Below are 24,739 nucleotides of genomic sequence, written 5' to 3' on the forward strand. Positions count from 1 at the left end.
ATCAGTGTTGCTTCCTAAGTTGACAGTTTGATTTCACAGAAGTTTGATTTACTTGGAGTTATATTGTGTTGTTTAAGTGTTCCCTTTATTTTTTTTGAGCAGTTGTGTGTGTGCACGTGTTTATATATCTGTATATAAAATAACCATATCATGGTATTTTAATGCACTCTGGTTTGTAAAGATAAATTTGGTCCTGTGTAGTCGCACTTGATTTAGGAGAATCCTAAAAATATGAGATTCACTCAACAGAGCTGTATGAACTTATAACAATGAAGCTGCTAAAACAGAAAAAAAGTGTGTGCTAAAAAGAATCACAATAAAAAAATCTTTCCAGTTCAAACATTTGCAAGATTCACAGTAGCCTTATACTGCCCCCTAATGGCCGTCTGAAACTTCTCAGTCTCAACTTTTAAACTGATTTCTGAAATCTTTCATCGAAGTGATCATCTTGAAATCAGATGCAGCCAGTTAGTTTAATGATTTGTTTTAAACACACGCACTGTAAATTATGTTTTAAATGAAACTTTAAGAGCTTCATCTTCTTCTTGCTCCGTCACTCTGACATTAGCTTCCAGGTTCTTCTGCGTTGCCAACATCACCAGTGTTTGCTTACCTGGAAATTACTGCCACTCCTAAAAATATAGCAATTGTGTAATACTGTACCATCTCCATGTGATGGTATTACATGAGATACAGAATCTGTGAAAACATCATTATGTCCAAATTATGTCTATGTGCTTCAACTATTACTGGAATATGCTTCACTAAACATTATGTCACATCTTTAATGCAGCAAGCTGGATTGCAATCTATAGTTCAACCTTCAGTCAATAATGTACTGTGTTTATTTTTTAACCAATAGCTGTGTACACTGGAGGTACTAAAATACTTAAGAAAATTATTTAACTCTTCTGTCAAGATAAATAAATGTGAAAGTGTGACAGGGTGCCCATCACAAAGTGTTTAAAGACCAGATTCATAACATGTGATTTATGAATAAAACACTACACCAAAACCTACACCACAGCGGCTATTTACAATTTAAATCAAGTATCAAGACTCAAACCTCTTGACAAAAAGAAAATTTTAAAAAAAAAGCTCAGAGATGTGAAATTGTATTATTTCCCAACTTTTTTTCTTGTTTTGGTCACATTGTCGCCCCCTGCTGGCCATTTCTGTTGAGACAGAAAAATGCTTTTACTGGTGAATCTCAATTAAAATATTGAAACTAATTTCAGTACTTTGTAAAAAAAAAAAAAAAAAACCTTTTAAAATATTTGTTAATTATTACAGCTTAAAGCTAATGGGGGAAAAAACCCCAACTATGTCCATGCACTGTAAATGCATGCAATACTTCGTCTAGGCTCCTTTTGCTTGAATTACATTGATGCAGTTTGATATGGAGGCAATAAGTCTGTAGCTCTGGTGTCTCATGTTCCTTTTGAGAAAACTCCAATTACCAAGTTTTTCCTTCCACTTAACTTTCCATAAATATGCTAGGAAACAGGAGTTTGAGCAGTCAGGTTCATTGACGATTTGGGGCTTCTGCCGGTTGTGAAGGTGGTAATGTTACCATAACTTAATATTTCTGTATTAAGTTATGGTCTTATGACAATTTTTATTGGTCTTTGAAATCAAAATTTCCACAAAGAAAAAAAAATGCAGTTTTGTTTGGCTATTCATTAGTCATTTGAAATACTACAAATAACCTTTTAACCTAAATTACTGAAATAAACATTTCCACAATAAATAGTTTACTGACATGCAACTGTATATTTTATAAGAAAAAAAATTATGTGGTGAAAAAAAGTGGGTAAAAAAGACAAAAAGACTGATTTATTCTGCAACATCTTATTAAATAGTTTTAGGAACAAATAAATCATTTTTAATGTTACAATTAGTTTACACAATTTCTCCGCCAAACTTCAGCAAACATTAAATATACATGTTTCTGTTTCGTCTTTATGTCTAAAGTTTCTCAGCTTGTTCTTTGATTTATACTGGTGGGGTGTAACATGAGCAGAAAGCAATGTTCAAAGAGTAGAAAAAATACAGTATGAAAAAGGTCCTAAACAGACAAAAGGATTTCACCAAAACCACAGATCACAAACAGCTTTAAATGTGTTGACGTTTTAAATGAAATGTACAAGACGGTGCGCGTTCCAGCATGATTTAAGATTAAAAGTTTGGATTTTTTTTTTTTCATCTTTACAAATATCTGTTTGCAAAAACATAAAAATGATGTATAAAAAAAACAAACATTGAAAAAGATAAAACACTTTACACAGAAGTATAATCTTCAGGCAGAGCCCCCTTCAAAATAACTGAAAGGGATCAATGTCTGTCACCTTGTGGCAACCTTAAGAGCCTGCATTTGACTTGAATGGACTTTAAACCAGAACGCCGGCGGCTTTTACTCTAACTGGGCTGCTGCTGCAACAACTACATGTAATCGGACTCTGAATATCAGACAGAAACGAGGATAAAAACTTTAAAGTTGGGAGCCAAAGGTGAAAAAGGAAGCTGCTTTTAGGCACAGAGACCAACTAACGGCGTCCGTCAGAGATAAGGCAGGTTCACTCAGCTGCCGATTAGCAGCCGGCTCTTACCAAGGTGACCAGCAGGTGTCTCCTCCTGCAGTCAGAAACATGAACAGTGAGGATCCCCAGGAGAGAAAACCAGGTACACCAAACAGACGGGACTGAATTCAGTTTCACTGCAGGACTGAGGGAGTGGCGAGGGACAAGGAGACAATGAGGGACAACATGACGGGAGATGTGCAAGGTGCATTTTGGGAAACGGTGAAAGACAGGGAGAAGATTATGAGGAACTCACTGCGAAAAGGAGTCGTAAAACACCAATTGTATCTCTACTTTCTCACCACTAGCTGGTGGGTGAATAAACTGGTCGTCACCGATGGTTTGCTTGTTTTAAAATTCTCTAAACGGAGACGATGGTCATCTTTTCTCTCGTTTGTTTCTTCCATCTTATCCAGGATGATAATCAGATCCCATCCAACCTAATGTTTAGTTCAAACATGGCGGCACATCATCAGATTAATGAGACTACTTTCACAGGGCAGCCCAAAGTGACGCAATTTTTTTTGCCTTAATGCGACCTGTATCTCATCTTTTCATGACGGTCCGAGCAACACAGGTCGGATTTTTTTCGAATGCGACCTGAATATCCGATACGTATCTGATCTTTTCAAATGTGACCTGAATCACATTTGAATGTCGGATGAACTGTAAAGTCACGTTCATCAGACCTGAACGTCAATGATACTCGGCAAACGTCACTATTCTGCGGGCGGTAATGAGGATGACGTTGTTAATATGCTGCTCCGATTGGACAATAACCTCTAAATGGCAAGACATGCTACACCGTTAGCATTGATGTTTACTTCCGCAAACAATGAGCAGCTTCTTCTTTATGGCGGTTAGCAAAACAATGAGAATGCTCTGTCGCTATTGCGTCCTTTACTGCGCATGCGGGACACTTTCAGGTCGTTTGCAGTTCACATTGCGATAACTGCGTTTCAATACGTTTTGTTCCGAGTGTCTGTAGAAGAACTCATCCCAGCAAGAACCGAACACACGTAAGCAGCGTCTGTGTTGGATGTTTAACGTTAGCATTAAAGTCTTTAGAGATTGAATCACTTCTGGATAAAATGGAAGAACAACTTTTAAAAGTGAAATCAGTGAAGTCACTACAGGACAGAATCTATAATCAGATCCTACAATCAATAAATAAAAAAAGGCCCTTAGAAGACATTCAGCGACTCGTGTTCAGGTCATTTAATAAAATGTTTTAACACCTACTGAAGGAGGACATTTTAGAGTCCAGTTTAGTGGGAGTTGCCTATTTGGACCCTGATGTTGTTGGCACCACTTTATGTGCAAGCACTTGCAGTAAAAAAAAAAATAAAAAAATAAAAAATAACAAAAAGGCCCCAGCGCTTAAAATTGAAAAACTTCTGAATGTTTCATTTTCCTGGCTTAAAATACAAGCACCTATAAATGGAATGGAATAGAAGCAAAATAAATCTGACAATAAAAACGACTAAACAAACAAGGTGCTGAAGCCAGAGATTATCGGATCAGGGGATGTAAACTCAAGATACGGTTTAAAACTAACCTGCAAAATAACACCTAAATAAATAAAAAAAACTGCCATAATAAAAGAAATAAGTGCTGAAGGATCTCAGTAGTAACAAATGCTAAAACTTTTAAAATTTTGGTTTTCTGTAACAGGAAAACTGGAAACAACAAAAAGAAGCAAAAATGTAAATTTTGGTTTGATAAACTCTCAGCTGGGATTCATATTTTGTAACGGCATAAAGCCATTCACATCACTTAAACTTTAACACATTTTTCATGAAGCAACAATTTATTTAATACAAATAAAAATCTGAAAAGTGTGGAGCAAAGTTCATTGATAATTTCCATCCAATCTGACCTTTAGCCATCCAAGCAAAGCAGAACTGGCCAAAAACCTGCAGCTGCAACTGGTGGCTTTGAAAGTATTGAATCAGAGGTGGTGAATATTCAAGCAGGCCACACTTTTCAGGTTTTTATTCATAAAAACCTTTTGAAATCATCAATCATTTCTTTCAAACTCTGAATTAGTCCCTAATCTGTGTTCTTCCATCACATAAAACCATTAAAGTTTGTGGTTTTCATATGAAAAAAATTTAAAATGTAAGTATCAATATTTTAATATTTCTACAGTGCATTTTAATGTACGGAGCCCCTAAGAGACATGGAGAAGTTTATTTGGAGTTCTCTTGCAGAAGTATTGCATTCTCTCACAATAATGTATTTGATAGTCAGTTCATGCAGCATTTTGAATAATCAGGGTCTTTCTGCTACAATATAAGGTTTTTGTAAGGCTTTTAGATGCAAGTTAATATCTAATTTGTGAGATATCTGAAGTTTTACATCTTTGGGATACAAATGCCCCACAACCAAACATCAAACATGGGATTTCTATCCCTGTTTAAAACCTAAAGAGAAACTTGAATGAAAGAAATTAAAAATACATCCAAACTATTATTTTCAATGAGTTATATTGCCATCTGATAGTTTAGGTTGTGTGTTTTTAAAATGGTTAATAAAAGGTCATTTTCATGTGCAGTTCCATCTCCACTGAAAGATATTTCGGAAACAAAAATGAACACAGTTAGTAGGTTGATTATAAACAAATTTTCTGCACCAAAGAGTTAAAAATATATAAACACGTTTTCACCGAGACTCTTTAAGAGTTTGTGTGTGTAATTTTAAACCGACATTTGTCATCACTCTGACTGTAATCTATTGCGAAGGAATACAATACTTTTGCGAGGTAATGCAAAACAAAAAAATATTTTAGAAAATCCCCCATGTCCCCTAGGGGGCGCCGTAGTAATGAGAACAACAGAAAGTCAGGATTTGATTCAGGGAAGTAAACTTAAACAGCAGCACCTTGCTACTAAAAAAAGAAAAAACAAGAATAAGTGACCAAACCCAGACATGGAATCAGGAATGTGTGGCGCCTGTGGAGCATTCAGTTAACCCGCTACTGAATACGCTACATGAAGGCTGCACCACAAGGCCACGCGTCTGCTGCCGTGTGCGTCGTCAGAGCTTCTGAAAATGTCAGGTTGACATGTAAAACAAATAAATATAACCAAACTCTGTTTAACTCCATTTAGAGTCACTAATTCAACTCCATAAAGTCGGTCTGACTGTCAGTTTCTTCTGCATAATACTGACACGGTAAGGAGATGTAAACTAGTACTAAAGGTGATAATTTTGCCTAAATGTTTGGGATTTATCCTCATTATATGTAAAAAAAAAAAAAAAAAAGGGGATTTGGTTCCGATGCTAATGAATAAAGAAAACGACTCGGCTTTAAAATGACATTCTAGTATTAAAATCAGGAGGCAGATAGTGCAAAAAAGTAAAAATAAATCTCACAATCACTTTGCATGGCTAAGGGCATCTGACAAACTACTTCTATCAGTCTGCATGACCCCACATCGTGCATCGTAGCGCTCAAACTACTTCTACTGAGGCCGTCTGTGTTTGTGTGTGAGTGACTAATGTGGTTGCATAACAAAGTTTAGAGGCAACATTATCCACCCTGCTGTGCTTTTAGTAGAAGGTCTCCTATGAGCAGATTCAGGGAGAGTAAATTAGCAGCAGTTAGGAGACGCAGGCTCTGATTTGATATCCATTAGTCTCCTTCTGGAAAGAAGCTTGTTTTATCCTTCCACACACACACACACACACAGACTGACTGACCTCTGCATGGTGACATCTTTTTAACGCATGCTGTGACTTGCTACAGCATGCTTGAAAATAGCATAGAGGGAAGTGGGGAAAGACACAGACAAGTCGAAGAAAACTGATACCGACGGGGAAGTTGGTGCAACGTATTCTTTCCTTCCACACAATCCTGCTCAGCTTCTGTCTGTGCTCCCAACATTTCACCTTAGTGTACCATCCCTCGCCCCCTGAAAATCTAAGATCCCTCCCAGGACGAGGGCTATACCCGACTTTCCCCTGGCGTGTTGCCGCCCTCAGCCCCGCCCCGCTTCCCCACGTCCCCGTGTCCCATCCGGCGCCTGCCGCCCTCCTGAAGCCGCCCCCAGCGGTAGCCGGTGAACACGGGGCTGATGGGGATGTACTTGAAGACGGCATGTCTGCGGAAGAAGGCCATTCCAAAAGGCAGATCGTAGGAGCTCATGCCTTCGAGTTCGGCGGTGCTGAGGCCGGTTCCTCGGTTCAGCTTCCTGATGCCACGTTCCTCCAGGGAACCTGAGGTTAGACGACCAGAAGTTAGTCTGACGTTCATTTAATGGTGATTTATTATGCTTCCTTGAACAGTTAAGGATAAATCTTTGGACTATGCAACACAAGTACATTACATTTTTCTTAGATAATGAGATTTTAGTCTGGTCAGTTCTGCCTATTTTAATCTCCTTTCAGAATGAGCCATTTTAGGGCGTCTTGTCACTTTAAAACCAAATCCAAAAGCTGGGTTCTGTCTGTGCTCCCAGTGTAAATGTTGGGTTAATCTCAACATTTACACTGAAACATGAAAATGGCTGCAAACAGATGTGACATTATATCTCTCTACATCTCTGAAAAGCAGAAGAATAGTCTACTGCACATCCAACAAGAACACAGTAAGTGGTTTCTGGACGGTTAGGTCTTCTTGGAGTTCTGTTTGAGTTGCTAGGTAACCTGCTTGGCTTAACTGGGGTGGCTAGGTAACGGCGCAGTGCAATGTCGAATGTAACTTTTGAGGAGGTTTAACTTGTTTGCTCAGTGTCCCTATGTGATTTGAAAGGCCTTTTTTTTTATTATAAAAGTTTAAATTTTTTAATTTATGACCAACTAGTCATGAACTCCGTTCTCTTTATTGTTTGGATCTTCAGAGTTAACTTCAGGTTTTGAACAGAAAGTAAAACAGCTGAAGGGAAAATGTTTCCTTGTGTTTAGAATAAACTGCATCACAAAGGGGTAATAAATAAATGCCAAGAGTTTTTATGAACCGACGCCACCTCACCGACCCAAAAGGGTTGTTTCTCTTTGTTAAGTTTTATATGAAGGCTATTATTTATAAATAAAGTAGTTTTATTTATAAAAGGGTAAAGATGTAGATCTGTCCATTGGTCCTCTGAGGAACCCTCACCAACAAAATAAAAAAACATCCAACATGTTCTGCCTGTTTATAAATACAATATTGTTATTTTTAAAGATTTTTTAATAGCTTTGCAAATCCCAAACTACCTTGTTCTTGTCATAATTATAACCCACATACTTCCTCCTCATGGAGCAAATTTAAAAAAGGGTGAGTAAAACTCTTACCAGGTATAGTATTGTCCAAAATAAAGGCAACACAACCTCCAACAAACATAGCAGTGGTGAGCAGCACGTTGAGCACTTGGTCGACTTCAACTATACCTGAGGAAAAGAAAACAGACGCAGCAACTGTCTGATTTATTGCAATAAAAATATAAGCATGAATTTCTTACTGGATCAAATTATTTTAGGCTTTCTAACGGATTTTATGAGAGTTTATCAATAAAGTGAAAGTAAAATGTTGCTTTAATAAGGGGTGGTGTTACAAAACATTACATCTAACCACTAGATGCAGGGTTCATACACTTCTCCCCACAGTGAAATTCAACCACTTTTCAAGTATTTTCAAGGCAAACTTTAAAACTTTTCCAGCACTACACATTGGAGATAAAAACAAAGTGATAGCCTGAGTAATTAAGCTGCTAATAAGAGCTCATTAGAAACGTTTTGCTCACCGGTGACCAGCGGATTCTGCTTCAGGTAGCTGGGCAGCATAAGACCGAAGAAGATGGAGAAGCCCAAGACGAAGAGGTTCCTGGACGAGTTGAGGTCGACAAACTGCAGGTTGGAGAGGCCCACCGCCGTGATCATCCCAAACAGCGTGCAGAACAGAGCGCCCAGGACCGGGTCGGGCAGAGAGGCAAACAGGGCGCTGAATTTACCCACAAGCCCCAGCAGCAGCATCATGGCGGCGCCGTACTGGATCACACGTCTGCTGCCCACCTGGAGGGGGAAACGGCACCAACAAGACGGCTTTTACTACAAATCTTTGTTTATTTTTCTCATCTGTATAAAGGAGAAAGAAAAAAAAATAAAAACAAAAAAAGATGGAAGGAAAATAGAACATCAAGACAGGTAGAAAACAGAAAACGGAATGAAAAAGGAAAGAAAAAGAAAAGAGAAAACAAGGAAAACAAAGAATAAGCAAAGAAACAAGAAAGAAAAAGAAAAGACGAAAAGACAGAATATAAGAAAGAAAAGGAAACAAAAATGAAATAAAGGAAAACAAACAAGAAAGAAAGAAAATGAGGAATCCCAGACGTCATCAAAGGTAGCGGTTTACTACCTTTGTAATTCCCAGGACACCGATATTCGGACTGGAGGAGGTGGAACCGTTTCCTGTCCCGAAAACGCCGTCCAGCACACAGGAAATGCCCTCTACAAATATTCCCCTAATGAGCCAGAACAAAAGTGTCACGTACACGTCTGCCATGCTGTCCATTAAATCCTGCAGCCAGAGCTTTACAGACAACAACAGCTCACCGATTGATGGCGTGGATCGGCGGTGGAGGAGCGCAGGAGAGGCGAGCGCAGGCATAGTAGTCGCCGATCGACTCGATGATGCTGGCCACCACGGCGCTCATCATGCCGATCACACCTGCAGCCGTGACGGTGGGAGTCCCCCACTGGACTGCAGGCGAGGAGGGACAGAAAGGATCAGAGCTCCTCCAACCACTGAATGTGAAGCTTTTCACGCCTAGGAAACCAAAAACTGATCCCAACGCTCCGCATCTATTGTTCTACACCATTTATACTGCTATATAGAACTTTTTGACATTTCGATTTTCATTCTTGGAGCCAAAACAGATAAATATCACATAAAAAAAAGTTCAAGCATTTATTATGCTAAATTATTTTCAATTTTAATTTAATCTTCAATTTTAATTTAAAATAATTTTTTATTTTAAATTATTCAATCCATCCTGTAGGATTCATCCATCCTACAGTCTAGCTTAACTACTGCTCTAAATATATACTTTGTTCAGTAATTGGCCTTTTGAGTCTGAATGATCCTGTTAATGATTAATCAATTACAAAATTAGTTGATTATTTCAATAATTGATTCATCACGATTAATTAGATTAATCATTTCAGCTCCAGTGTTCTCCAAAACAGCAGCTGCAATTCTGAAACTTAAAGCCGATCAATATTCCAATTTATCCTAAATACTAAATCTGATCTAAGAAGTTCGTAACCGTCTCTYTCTCTCCAGCTTGAAGAAACTCACAGGGATAGGGGATCTTGAACCACGGCGCAGCTTTCAGGATTCCCTGACGTGCATCAGTGCGGGCGTAGAAACCGTACTTGTTCTCCTCCGGTGGGAAAACGTCAGTCACCGTAAAAATGAAGCACAGCAGCCATGACACCAAAATGGCCATAATGATCTGCATGCAGAGGAGAAGAAAACCTTTTAGATTCGCCAGAAGAGAAAAACACATTTATACCTTTCAAATTCAAGTCCTGAGTCTTATTATATGCTAAATAATATATATGACAAACACCTGATGCACAAAAGTGGCTTAAAGTAGCATTTAACAGATTTAGTAGAGTTTCAAACTGCACAGTTTATGTATAAAAGTCAGAAACAAAATATTACCAGAAAATATAAAAAAATATATTTTCCAAACAACAATGAAAAGAATGTGCATTTCTGTCATTGGTGTGAAGATCTGGAATAAACTTGCTAAAGAGCAGAAGCAAAGTCCAAGCATGAGGTATTTTAAGAGAAGACTCCAAATGGTTATTATTCAAAAGTATAAGGATGAACAAAGGGGATGAACCTGGCTGGGAATTACAACAAGTATAGTCATTTCATTTTTCTGTCAGAACTGGAAAACAATACGATGAACTAGGAATGGAAAACGGGTATGTTTATACAAGTTATATTTCATCATACTCCTTTTCAGACTCATACTCACTGAATAAGAGGCGTGTTTCTATGTAATTGATTATGTACTTCATAGGAAAGGTATTGTGTTTCATTTTACACTTGTCGGTGAAATGTTTGTCTAAAATAAAGTATCATTATCATCATCATCATTTTCTGCATAAAATCACTGATATCAAATGCTCCATCTTGCTCCTGGCTTCTGAGATCACAGTGAAGCATCTTAAACGAGACGCATAAATCAGACAGACCTGTGGTGTTTTTATTTGGCCTGCAGAGGGGATAAAAAGACTGATTTACAGAGGCCTGGGGAGAACGAGATTACCTCTGCTGAATAATTTGACTTGTACGAGAACAAATCTTTAAATAAAACAAGGTGAACTCATTACAAGGGAAATAAATGTTCAGAAGAACGAATACCCACCGGGAACATCTTGAAAACCTGCAGCCTGTAGGACGTCCAGCCTTTCTTAGCTTTGTAGATCGGCAAGGGGAAGTGAACGTTTCGGGCGTATTGAGAGAAGAGCAGCACCAAAAATATAGTCCTGCAGACACAAAAATACCCTTCAGTCAGATAACAGGGCCTCGTTATTTTCTACACTTTCTGTTCCCCAGTGTGAGGAGTAATCCTGTTTGAAGATGTTCCATTTAGTCCTGAATGCGTCACGCCACGACTCCAGAGGATTCAGCGCAAATCAATTATCCTAACAGCCTGGGAACTCTGACAGCTACAGGCGCATATCCCCGTCCCTGCAGAGCGAGAGCAGAGGCCCTCCAGCCAACAACAATGACACGGCAGGAGCCGATGTCACACAACCTCAACATCAGAAACTCAGCCGCTAGTCATTACAACGCTTTTTTTACACCAAAAATATCCAGAAAGTTCTCTGTTTGCACCAGGAAATTGGTTTTTACCAGAAATGCTTCAGATTATACAGACGGATGTAGACTCAACTTTTATTGTTCAAGTCTCAGACAAATCAGGGTTTCTGCACGTTCACAAAAACAAATTTGATACTTTTTAAGACCTTAATAAGATTATTAATGAAATTTAAGGCTTGAATCACGACAGAAACGTGCAAAAGAAAATCACTCATTCTGTATAGAAGTATTTCCAAATGTTTTAGTACAGAATGCCAAGAGAAGTGAGGCGAAGATGAACGTCGTCCAGCTAGAAGGTGATACATTTGCACTCATGATAGACTCAAAAGAGCTAGCTAGGGTACATTAGCAACTAGTTAGCGGTAGCTGCAACCGCCTGAAGTCACAAAACGCCTGACAGAAAAGTCCCACAAGGAAATATACATAAATGCGATTAAGTAGTTATGCCAAGTCATCTTTAATGTCCTTTCAAGATTACAGATATGACAGGACAACTTACATTTTTATTAACTTAAGACACTCTAAGACCTTAAATTCAGATAAACGGATTTTAACTTTTTAAGGATGCACAGGCACCTTGCTAATTCATGGCTGTTTATTAAAGCATTCAAACATTGTAGTTTTGTGAGATGATACAGCTGAATAACTTCCTCATTCTATTGCAAAAACATATAGAAACATATGAAATTTTTCAAAATTGCTGTGTTTTGATCAAATAGATTTATTTTTGCAATTCCAATTTGCGCAATTTAAGGTAAACAAAAATGCAGCTACTGATTTCAATAGTGTGCAGTGCTTTAGCTCTCACTGTGGTAAACTGGAGTACCGAAGCGTTTAGGGCATGATGTGTTTCTTTTTACGATCCTGCTGTCTTCTTCCGTGTTCTACCAAGGTGATTTCTTTAGGTCACCTAGTATCGGGTAACAGTTAACTAATGTTTTAACATACTTTTACAGTCAGGTTAGTCTAAAAATCTTTTTCCCCTTTGATTCATGAATTCATGATTTGCATTTTGAAACTGTGCTTACAGAATGGCGATGCCCCAGTGTTTTCCAGCCCTCTCGCCTGCAGCCTGGAAGCCCGAGAGCCCGATGAGGGCCACGGTGGGAGTGATGGTCAGGGGCCCGATGTACTTCAGTAGCATCCCGGGCAAACCCAGAGCTCCAATGCAGACTTCGATCAGGGACGACACGATGATCGCACCCTGGATCTAAGAAAGGTCGGAGAAATTCAGTAATGGATCAGTAATTATTTAGCTATTTAGTCATAAATCAAACTGTTCTGCTCAGCTACAAGCTAATGGCTACTGTAGCCACTAGCTACAGAAGCCATTAGCTTTTATATTAAGTTTATATTTTAAACTTAATATAAGCTAATAACCTGTTGCTTCACATTCTTTTGTGCTGATTGCTAAATAAACATGTTTAGCAAGAAAGGTTAAAAAAAGCTTTAAAAAAGAAAGAAAAGCTCATTTTTTCATCCCAGATATGAGTTGAATCAATGTTTTTCTAAAACAGATTTTGATTTTGTGCGAATTTTGTAGATTTGTTGAAAAACCGGCGGGCCAGATCTGGCCCCAGGGCCTCGAGTTTGACACGCGTGTTAGTTGTCATGTAAACAAATCTCTGCATTAGACTCACTTTTCATGAGGAATGAAGTCTTATCTCAATAAGCTCAACAGATCCGTCTGCATCTGTAGAGTTTATTGCAGCCGAATGTAACGGATCTTTATAACAAACTTCATTTAGTTAATATAAAATGTCAGAAATATTCCAGTTATCATGTGGTTTTTGGAAAGTGGTGAAGATTTAAAACTACTTTCCATCTCATAGTTCAACCACATTTCAAATAATCAGATGTTTTATGAGGCATTTGAGTGAAAAACGGGGGAAGTATTTATGTCTCCTATTTAAAATCTGATCAAAATGAGCCGTGTTCTGTTGAACACTTTAAAAGTACACACTTTAAGAAGAAAAATACTTTTTAAACTAAAAACTATGCCCGGTTTATCAGAGTCTGCTGTTCTAAACTAAACATTGACTTTACAGCTGTAAATATGGACATTGCCTGAAGGGAAGCCTGGACAAACATCACATTAAATCACATTTAATGGTAAAGAAATGACCATAAACTGCTGCCATCATCATCATGGAATCGATGTTCCAGGTAATGACCCTGTTAAGCTCCTCTCTGTCCCCGCTTCATCTTGAGCATTTTTCCCTCCAGTGTGAAATCGGTTTTGTCTCATTCGCGTTACATAAAGATCAATTACCAAACCAACTCGCGCAGACTGGAAAGGTTACCTCAGATTAACGTCATCCGTCACATAAAGACGAACCCTGCAGACGTATGGAGACGGGGCTTCTCCATCACAACAAAGTATGTTTATATCATTTTAGGAAAAACCCAGGACTGTATTCTAATTCTACTGTGTAAAAAGTTGCATAAACGCTACTTAAGATAATATGAACATCCTCTGATTCAATTTATTGAAGCTCATTTTGTAATCAGTTAAATTTCCCTCTTGTCCTTCGCTTCACCTCACGTATCCTGGGGTGCCAGATGTCCTCGGTGTGCAGAAGCTCTGTCCCGTTCAGGAACGGACGCTCTGTTGAGGTTAGAAGAGAAACGGATCATTAGATTATTCATATAAAAAAAAGAAAATGTTTTATTAGGAGCAGGGTTTGTACACTTTCAAAGTTCAAGCACTTTTCAAGCATTTTCAAGGTAAAATTTAACCTTTTGGAGATAAATACAATACAAACCTAAAAAAAAAWAATAATAATTTCAATTCAGTATTTTATTTATTACTGTTAATAATGCATTGTGATAATATTTTACATTACAGGGTTAACTAAAACAAAACGTCTCTCTGACCCTTTCAACCTGAGTGCTCCAAGAACAAAATACTAATTAGATTTTTAAAAAATCCACCAATTTCAATAACATATAAAATACATTACAATCAATAAGTCATGAAACAATCCAAAGACATTGTTTTGATAACTAACTTGCCTAAAAACAAGAAAAGTTTAGACAGATTTAACTTCAGGCCAAAAGAAAAAAATGGCTTTATATATGAAATATCAGATTTCAACTGTAAAGATTTTATAAATTTGGGTTTTTGATCAAATGTTACATTGCTCTTTATTAAAAAAACTACACAGTTTGTAAACACTTTATATGGAAATCAAGCACTTTCCACACGCTGAAATAAAACCAAACATAAATTCAATAATTTTCAATGATTTAAAGCAGCAGTAGGAACCCTGCAGCAGAAACCGGAGCGTTACCTGTGCTGTTACATTTCCATTTCTCCAAAGACAGGATGGCTCTGGCTGGCGCAAGGAAAGCAAATGCACTGGCCTGGAACAAAGGCAACCTGAAGGAGAAAAACAAGACAAATCCGCATCAGAAAGGCATTTACATGTTCCACCTCATGTAACATGTGATGTGAATGACAATAAAGTCTCTTGAATCTTGAATTTCAGAGACATAATAATTGGCTTGCAGAGACGCAGCATAACAGAAATGTAGACAAAGTGTTCATATCAGCCCTGCTGTAACCGTTTTTCTAAAAAAGCTGATCACTGTTGAGTCTGTGCTAATAAATAAGGATAAAACGCATTACTACACAAAAAGTAGTTTTTTCTGATATTTAAAATCACTCTTTTTTTTATAAAACCAGCCTTTAGGAGTTTAAAAATGATCAAAGCTTTCAGATGTAATGCATAGGACTGCAACTAATGATTATTCTGATTTGTCCGATTAAAACATTCACCACATTCTGCTGATTTTTCATTTAACTCAAGTTTATTTTATGTTTAAACTGCACATAAATGATTCAATAATTTTTTTTCAATTAGAAAATGAACATTTTCTTGCCTATTCCTTTAGTGAATGCTTGATTATTGGTAGCAAATGCAGCTAAAAGAAATCCTAACATGCAAGAAGCTCAGCGCTTTCTGCTCGACTTATTGATGCAGTGTAGAGCGGATCTGTGGATTATTTTGCATTGAATCCAATCCTTCAATCCAAACCAGGTGAAACTAAAACTTCCACTTGAGGAGTTACAAATGAAACATAATTACAGATAAAGAAGGTTTTGTTTTTATCTTTATTGCACAACTGTACAGTTTGGGCCTTTTGAGTGCATTTTCTCCAGTTAATGATTAATCAATTACTAGTTGTCGATTATTTCAGGAATTGATTCATCATGATTAATTGTCTTGGTCCCAATAGTGTAGTTAAAGAACAGAAATGTTTTTTTTTTTTTTGAAAAGCATCTTAACTGATTATCTTGAACATGATACGTTTCAGATAAAACGTAAAACACATTTCTGTGTTAACTTCTACAACTACACAATATCAAACATTATTTATGCTCGTGTTCAGTCAGGTTCAGTCTCTCCCTCTCTGCTTCAGTGTCATTTCAGTAAAACCCAGAGACAGACGGAGGCCATCGTTCACCTCAGAGAGTGATGGAAAGCCGCTGATGCCACTGGCGCTGAAGCCAAAGCCAGTCTGTGACTGGAACCGGGCAAAAGAGTAAGAAGGGCAACAGCTTACATAACTTAAATCGAGCACCAACACCCCTGACACACTTATTTTCCTTCCTCTTTTGGCCCAACACTTTAACAATTATCCAATTCTGTCCTGGAAATGTGAATGAATTGCTTTCTCTGAGTTGGGAGATCTGACTCAGAAGAAACCTCAAACTCAAATGGGACCAAATATGCTGTGCCAAAAGATCTGATTTGGGTAAAATCAAACAATAAATCAAGCACCAAGATCTATGAAATCACAACAAAACATGATTGTAAATAAGGACAATGCCCTTGAACTAGTTTAACTTCACTGGAAGAGATGTGAAATGGTTGACAGTGCTATGTGGAAACTTGCAGTCACAATAAAATCAGTATCTCCTTCTCATCACTTTCACGTCATTCTGCCACATCAACCAGATTTTACTTTATGTGCAAACTGAAGATTTTTTATTTTCTCATTCTTTCAACTGTGACATGTAAAGATGACACTAAGAAAGCATGTGATTCAACAATGAGGTATTTCCAGATTCAGTTACATGATTAGCCAAAAAATAATAATTGCTATGTGACGTCACCAGTAGCCGTGGTTACTCCCTCTCTTTTGATGTGTTAGTTTCTTGAGAGCCATGTCATGCTGGCAGTAGATGCCATTTATTCCTCATCATCTAGGAATGTGATCCGTCATGGCACTTTCTTCCTGGCTCGCTGCAGTTGATTTCCTTCTGATAACAAACCATCTTGATGATAACGACATGCAGAGACAGTCTTCCCATCAGCCTTCACATGTACAGTGACGTACAAATTCTTCATAGTCCGTCAGTGTTCTTAAACATATTACAACCACAATATTCAGTATGTTTTATGTGATTATCAATCAGAGCATCTAGTCTCCAGACGTCACTTAATGATCTATTATGCTTCCCTGAACAGGTTAAGACAGGTCAATGTTCTATACAAAACATGTTCACTACATTTTTTGCACAGAGTCACTTAAGTAGATTTTAGTTTGGTCAGTTCTGCCCCTTTAGAGCTATTTTCAGAATGAGCTGTTTTTGGGCCTCCTGTCCCTTTAAATCCAGATCAGCTGCTGTTGGCCACGCCCCCAACTCATCGTTTACAGCTGAACGTGAAAATGGCCGTAAATAGATACACCTTTATACAACAGCACATCTTAGAAAAGCAGATGTGGAGCCTCCTGCACAACCAACAAGAATGCAGCAAGTGGTTTCACTTTTCCAGTAGCCATTGTAGAGCTGACCAACTGTGCTTGAGCTCAGCCTGGGTTGCTACGAAACGGGCTACATTCTGGAGGTTTTTGAAACGACTCATTTTCCAGACACCATAAAACATCTACTTACTTTGAATTTGGCAATTTACAGGCATTCGCTTGGAAGATCTACTTTCCGAAAGACAAGTTTGCACACTCAGTATAAATCCAGCTGCTCTGAAGTCCTGAAAGGTTTGATGGAAAACTTTCGAGAGCAAAACACGTCATAAAGGCCAAAGAACACAACAGACAACCAGGGAGAAAGAACTGGAGATTTCTAAAGCATGTTTAGGTTATTATGCTGCATAATGTTTAAAACATCATATCGGACAGCTGTATAATTAATATATTCTTTTTTTTTTAATAACTACTGCAGTCTTTAAATTTACATATGTGCTCATGATAACATAAACTTGTTCCAGTTCCAACAAATGTGAATGAAATTTGCTCACTTTTTCCTTTACTTTACTTTTAACTGTAAACTTATGACAAAATATACAAAACATCCAATAGAAAAAAATCTTTGTTGATAAGAAAAAGTAAATTATTAAATGAAAATTAAGGATGAGAAGCATATAGTTTAAAAACTTTTATGCTAATAAGATTAAAACTAGGAGGCGCCGAGTGGAGGAAGGTTAGATAAATGTTTGTAAACAGAGCAGCAGAAATATGTATTTATGTTGGAGAAAAAATCTGTGAGAACTAGGTCACCTCACTTGTTCCTGACATGTTTGCACTTGTATTTCTGAAAGTAGGTCTTCCAAGCAGCTTCTCATAAGCAAATGCCTGCAGATTTAATTTATTATAGTTTTGGTTCTTCGCTCCACTTGCCAGCATGTGATGCAACACTTGAACGACACGCAGCTCGCTCCCTGAAGTGCTGTAAATCTCCTGTGTTTAGCTTCAGGAATTTTATAATTTCAATTCCTAGTTTATGAAACACAAGCTGCTTTCTCCTCTTGGCAAAGAGGAAGTCAGAGTCTTAAAGGACAACAGTCACATGGGCAAAACAGGAAACTCCAAGTAATGCTTGAATGCTGAGTGGACCCAACAAAGTAATGCTTACACACTTATTCACACCACAGAGACCAAAAGAGGAAGGTGGAGGAAAAGGAACCAGATGGTGGCATTAATGGCCCCCCAGCTTTAGGAAACTGTAAGCTGGACTGTTGGATACCTGCAGCCCAGCGTCGTTTGCAGCAGGGTAGTGATGCCGACGCAGAAGAAGATGGTCCCGATGAGCTGACTGGTGGCCCACTGATCAAAGCCGACGCACATGGCCTCTGCGAGAAGGAACGGGACGGCGATGGTCCCGCTGAAACACGTCAGGTAGTGCTTAAAAAAAAAGAAAAAAAAGACGTCAGTCACAAGATGATCAGTTAAAGCTGCAGTAACTTTTATAAAAAACATATTTGTTAAAATTATCACCATGTTGTGACAGATAATCTGTGAAAAACAAAATTGTGCTCCTCTGCCACCAATCCGAGCCGTCAGTCTGAATTAACGCTGTCAGTCATGCTCATGTACATGCTGCTTACACCCTCCGCTTTTCTCTGAGCTACAGCGTCTTCCAGTCAGCAGGGCCTGCTGCAAATGCTCAAGCTAGTTAGCATAGCCTTCAATGATGGCAGATAAGCTGCTTTCCTGGAACTATAAGTTGTTTGTTTTGCATTAGCACATTTAGCAGCACATACATGAGCATGACTGACAGCATTAAGACCCTCCTTCTGGCTCTGATTGGTTGCAGGAGTTGGTAATTAGTTACATTTACTAAGCTACATTACTTGGAAACAAAAATACTTTTAGAAGAAGTTTTATTGCAACATATTTAGTTTTACTTAAGTAATATAATCGAGGGACAAATGTATTTATTTAAGTTATATGAATCTGCCAATGGAACTAGCACTTTTTAATCAAAGTTAATGAATTCTTGACTTAAAACAAGTCTCCATATCTTGCTAAAAGGTACTAAGTTTTGTCTTTTTTCAAGTGTAATAAAATATTTTCACTAGAAATTAGACCAAAAATACTCGTGCAATCACTTTGTAAGATTGTGTTTTTGCAGTGTGCTGAGCCATTTTGAGAGAAGATGTAGTAAACACTGTATTTGCCCTGTATTAAGTTTTATATTGAATTTTTTTTTTTTTTTTAAGTATGCTGCTTAAAATGTGTTTTGTAGTTTTTTTTGTCAGATGCCATCACTTTAAACAATTAAATCAGGTATAATCAGTAATTTACTTTTTCCAGTATTTTTACTGAATATCTTTTTATTCTTACTCGAGTAATTTCTTGGACGGCTACTTTTTACTTTTACTTGAGTCAAAACATGTTGAAGTTGTGCAACTCTTACTTTGGTAAGAGTTTTTGCTTCTCCATCCATCTCTGTTGAGATGCACGCGCGCGTGTGTATGTGTAACTGACACTATGAGGGTTTCTGAAAATCCATTATATTCAAACTTGTGCAACCACTTCTTGTTTTAAAAGTCACTCTTGTTGCATATGTAGTTGCTCTTCTTACCAGAACTGTATAATTAAATAAATAATTGCTAGAAGAATTAGCTAAAATCAGCACCACTTCTCTTATAAAAACATTCATGTCTGTACCAGAACATAACTGGACTAATCAAGCCACACCTGCGCAATTTATTTGATGTGTGTGTTGGGTACACTCAGTTCTTACCCCTGACATTTAACTGGAAGGTTATTAGCCTGAAGCTAAATGCTTAGGAGCTGGATGGAACATGCCCAGGAAACATTTACAGTTTGCATTCCTCAAAACTTTTCAACCCAATTCGTCACTAGATGCAAAACAAAAGAAAAAGTTGCTGATAGTTAAAGTCTTTCTTAAAATGACGTAAATCTTTGTGCAAAACATTGTTTCTATGTAGTTAAAGACTCATTATAAACATGGACTGATCACCATTAATCAAAGAACATCTCAAACTGAGGACACGAACATCAAATGATTTGTGTAACTGGAGTCAAACTTATCTAAATGTTGAAAGTTTTATGTATTTATCTTGTTCTGCTACGGCCTAGCCCAGGAGACTGTTCTAAATTCGTTTTTTTTTAATCCTAACAAAAGAAAGGTTAAATGAAAAGAAAATATGAAAAAAAACTAAGAGCGAGGTACAGATCATTTTTTTGCTGGTGATAGAAAAACAAAAACAAGGATGAGATATTGTTGTTAACGCTTCAATCCGCTATTTTAGACACAAAATCCGTTTATTTAAACAGCAGTTTAGGACTTATACCATGCGTGTATGTTTGGTAAATATAATTACTGTGTGGTCTTTATAGGGCTTTGCACCCACGTCATTTGTACATTTGTGAGGTTTAGGTCATCCGCCTCACAGATTTAAGGCATAAAAGGAAAATGACGCATGGCAAAATGTCCGATGTCAGACAAGACGACGCTGAGGTCGCTTGGTGGGAACATTAACGTGACGTCTGATGGGAACAAATCCTATTTTTGAGTCGGGCTGCATGGTTACGTGCCGAGCGATGGGAGGAAAAACACTGAACACACGGAGGACATAAACGTGTAGGTAGTGTTATTCTTTCTTATTTAATCCAGCTTTACGTGCAGATTTACCTGTAAGCCTAAGAACACACACAGGTACCAGGGTGGGGTGTCTTCAATGGTATAGATCATGTCCATCCTTCTCACATCCATGCTGTCTGTGCTGTCGAGTGTCTCTGAAATTGAGCTCTATAAATATAAGGAGAGGGGAAGAAAAAAAAAAAACAGCATGAATGTCTTTGACCTGCTTAAATCCCTCTCAAAGTAGCTTTAGAAAGAGAGACAGTAATGTATTGTAGTTGGGTTTATTTACATACAAAATAAACTTTGATGAGCATGTCTGAACAGTTTGGACAAAAGAGAAGATTTCAACATGAAAAGATGACAAAAGTAGACAGAAACTGTGGGAAAACAAAACCTTTTAGTCTGTCAAAGAAAAATGCACAGTCATGATGACAGGAAAAAAAACCCTGTCATGGTAACATGAGTCAACCTTTTCTTCAGCAGAAGTGCTCATCTGTATCTTATTACATGTGGAAAAAAAGAACAATTCAATTGTCTTTTTCGAAACTTATTTTTTTGTTTACAACTTTGTTAGAAGAGTAAAAGATAGTCAAATTGTACACCTCCTTTAGATTTGAATAAGAAATGCCTCATGCAAATGTGGTAGTGAGCTAAAATAAACATGTCTGCTCATCACTGGTTTTCAGTGCCTTGCAAAAGGATTAAACTCTTTCGCATTGTCATGAGAGACAATGTGAAAGAGTTACAAAGCCAAGTCGCACAAGTAAAACTTCACCGTTTTCACAAAAGTAAAACTGAACAAACTCTCAACCAATTTTTATATTTAACAATATCATCAGAACCGAGCAATAATTTTAAGTAAAATTAAATTTATGTAGCACCAATAATCATCTCAACGCACAAAAAATTATTTACTTGTAAATATTTTGCTTTTTCACTTAAAACTCTAAAATAAAATTATTTAAAGTATGGCTACATGAATCAATCACCCTGAGCCTGACAGTAGGTGCCTAATCCTAAATTATCTCAGGTTTATTTTTTGTAATAGTGAATTTTTAAAATTATTTTAGTGTGTAATTAAAAAAATTACACGGCACAACACGTTTGAATACCATATTAAGACACTATAATTAAACACATGACTAAAAAAGGGCTTGAAAAGCTACTGGATCACAAAGTTCAGGAGTAATCAGTTCTATGATATTATCAACATAAAACTTAACATTCCCTGTGGTGTTAAAGTGTTGGGTTGCGTAACAAAAACAAAAGCATAATTTCAGATTTTCAAAGTCCCGATGCTTATCATCGTTAAAGCGAGAGCAGAACAATATGGTGAGCCATACCGCCATCTTAATATCAGTTTGTGTAATAATGGCATCACAAAGCGGTTTCCCAGTTCAGTTTTAATCTCCCTGATAAGAAGCTGACTGTTTACTGCTTCCTCTCTCTGCAGCAGAATATACCCAGCTCCTTCACAATAAAAGCTCTCGCCCAACAAAACCAGCCTCAGAAACCAGAAAGTCTGCTATAAATCTGGTGGTTAAAGGATGTTTCTTTCCAGAGAAGTTTAATAGAAAGAGGGCTGCTGAATGTATTACCATGGTGTTATCATGTGACAGTGAGTAAGCTTTTTATAAGCCTTGTGATTACATCTGCGTTCGTTTTTTTCCCCCACCGACAGACAAAATTACTTATATCGTATTTCACTTCCATGTTTTCATTTTCAGTGACCTTCTCTGCTGCTTGATTATCCTTGGTGTAGATTGCCATCAACTCGGTGTTCTCAGTGTCCTGATCTCCGGTGGCTCCGCCAACTCCGTTTACCACAACCTAAAACACACAAAATTAAGATGATCAAGGTTTTTATTTACCAGGCTGACACTTCTCCACTCTGGTTCACAACCAGAACTAATCTTCAAAGATATAAAATGACTAAGTAAATTATATTGAATCTCCTCCAGAAACTCCATCTAATGACCAGAAAACATTTTAGTGGGTTTTTATGTTTCTGTTGTCAGCAACAATGGCTGTAGTCAGTGGTGAAGGCTGGAATGTCGTCCAACTGGCAAACTGGGAGATTCACCTTCAGGCTCAGGATTGTTTTTACCGTTTTAAAATAAAGATCAAATGCCAATCACGTCCGTAACCGAAAATGCCTCACCACTGGATTTACGCCGAAACACACAAGAAGGCTGAGTTACTGAAACAAACAAACAGCAGGGACTCCAACACAGCCTTCATGGTAACGTTATTTTAACCGTTGGGGGCAAGGGGGTGGAGAGAAATGGAGTTTAATAAATTTATGATGGATGCACTTAGGGATGGATGGATGTATGTACAGGAATGAATTCACCATAAAGCCTTTCATTAAATTCAGCTATTTACTGGAATAGGATAAAAATCGGCTCCATGTTTGGCCTCCTCTTCATATTTTCCGCCCTCGCTGCTGCTGTCCATCGATTTGGCAGTGGTGTTCTTCCCCACTCCCATCTTTTCTTCGTCAATGTCTTCTTCTTCCTCCTCGGTCCCTCCTATGTCTCTCTGCTCTGGTGTGAACACTGCAGACGGATCCCTCAGTCCAATATCATCATCAAGGAGTTCCTCTCCTGGTGCCAAACGACAAACAAAACCAGATGATCATCAATATTCTGATCAGCATAACAAAACCTTATGTTCTAATTAAACAGAGGACCATGAGAGGCTTCAAGGTTATACATCTTGATCTATTGGTATTCGTTTTAAGATGGGGAAGGAAGGAGTGAACCTCCCAGTTATGTTTTTAAAAACGACTAAATTTGCCTCTTTGTTTCACATCAGGTCCTTTCAGTTCCGTTTTTGGCATCTGTAGGCATTTCTGGTTGCAGCAAAAAATAAAAATCACTCTGAACACTTGGGAAGGCGATTAGCTGAGAACTGAAACGTTTTCCTTCAGGATCTAACCTCTGCCACAAGTCATGTTCAGATCAGAAGCATAAACTGAGAGTCAGTCATCCAATCAGGATAAACATTAATCCAAAGATGCCATTTTGAATTTAAACCTTCATTTACGTTTTATTGTTTTGAATAAATATAAAAAGAGTCATCCTTGGATGAATCATTGATCATTTAAAAATCAAATCTATCAGGGTTGCATAAAGTCTGGCCCGAGGGTCATTTGCAGGCCCTGGACTGATTTTCTGTGGCCCCAAACTGCAATTCAAGAATGGGACAAATTTGACCCATAGCAAAAGTGGTTAACAGATATTTTTATTTAGGAGCAAAATGTATATTTTAATAACCAGCCTTTTTGTATTTTCTTTCATTTTATAAATCTGACCACACTTGTACTGCCACTTTCACTGTAAAGCAGACCTTAATCTGCATTTAATCAATTTATTCATCTCAACCAAATACAGCAGCTGTTTTCAGAGAAACTGACCCAAATCCAGTTCTCTGCTGAGAATGGACTCTATTTTTGTACTTTTTTTTCTCCCAAATGAGTCAAAAAATAAGCCAACTGGATGCAATCATGCAAAACTCCTCTTCACTCCGCAACATTAGCCGTGTTTCCATTAACCACATAATTGAGCAAATTGAAATTACAAAATTAAATTTGCTTAATGGAAACACGCAAAAGTTTGAAAAACATTTTTACAACTATCAGAGTTACTGTATTTAGCAAAACTGCAAATGGAAACACTTTTTTACATCACACGTGTCACATGACCAACAGCCGGATGAAACTACTGGGGGAAAAGACGAAGACAGGAAATGGCAGGAAATGATGGCGAACATGTTTTTTAATGATCGCTTGAACAAACTTATTCATATGTGATTTTGATTATATTTATTTAATGGAAACACCAGTCATAAAATTGTGTTTTTTGAGAATAAAGTGTACGCACATTTGTAATGGAAACGTATTAAATTCCTTCAAAAAAAATTGATTTTGTTTTACAAAATTATTGCATGCTTCCTTTATTGCTGAACAGGTAAAAA

General features: G+C 37.6%; 1 protein-coding gene across 5 annotated transcripts in view; it reads right to left on the reverse strand.

Moving 5' to 3' along the window:
• Nucleotides 1-1,819: 1,819 nt before the first annotated feature.
• The window catches only part of slc23a2 (solute carrier family 23 member 2), a 43,835-nt gene continuing 20,915 nt past the window's right edge, over nt 1,820-24,739 (reverse strand). For 4 of the 5 annotated variants that reach the window (XM_017306867.1, XM_017306866.1, XM_017306865.1 and 1 more), the window contains 14 exons: nt 23,147-23,367; nt 22,493-22,591; nt 20,810-20,926; nt 18,392-18,549; nt 14,694-14,782; nt 13,941-14,011; nt 12,429-12,610; nt 10,943-11,063; nt 9,859-10,015; nt 9,114-9,261; nt 8,917-9,022; nt 8,306-8,573; nt 7,857-7,952; nt 1,820-6,800 (listed from right to left, as the gene is read on the reverse strand). In XM_017306867.1, the coding sequence (XP_017162356.1) occupies nt 6,529-6,800; nt 7,857-7,952; nt 8,306-8,573; nt 8,917-9,022; nt 9,114-9,261; nt 9,859-10,015; nt 10,943-11,063; nt 12,429-12,610; nt 13,941-14,011; nt 14,694-14,782; nt 18,392-18,549; nt 20,810-20,926; nt 22,493-22,591; nt 23,147-23,367 (2,105 nt within the window). In that variant the 3' untranslated portion in view covers nt 1,820-6,528. The remainder of the gene's footprint in view (nt 6,801-7,856; nt 7,953-8,305; nt 8,574-8,916; nt 9,023-9,113; nt 9,262-9,858; nt 10,016-10,942; nt 11,064-12,428; nt 12,611-13,940; nt 14,012-14,693; nt 14,783-18,391; nt 18,550-20,809; nt 20,927-22,492; nt 22,592-23,146; nt 23,368-24,739) is intronic. The other variant, XM_008418180.2, reaches the window with a different exon arrangement.

This window comes from Poecilia reticulata, linkage group LG9 (assembly GCF_000633615.1).
Source record: "Poecilia reticulata strain Guanapo linkage group LG9, Guppy_female_1.0+MT, whole genome shotgun sequence".
Lineage (NCBI taxonomy): Eukaryota > Metazoa > Chordata > Actinopteri > Cyprinodontiformes > Poeciliidae > Poecilia > Poecilia reticulata.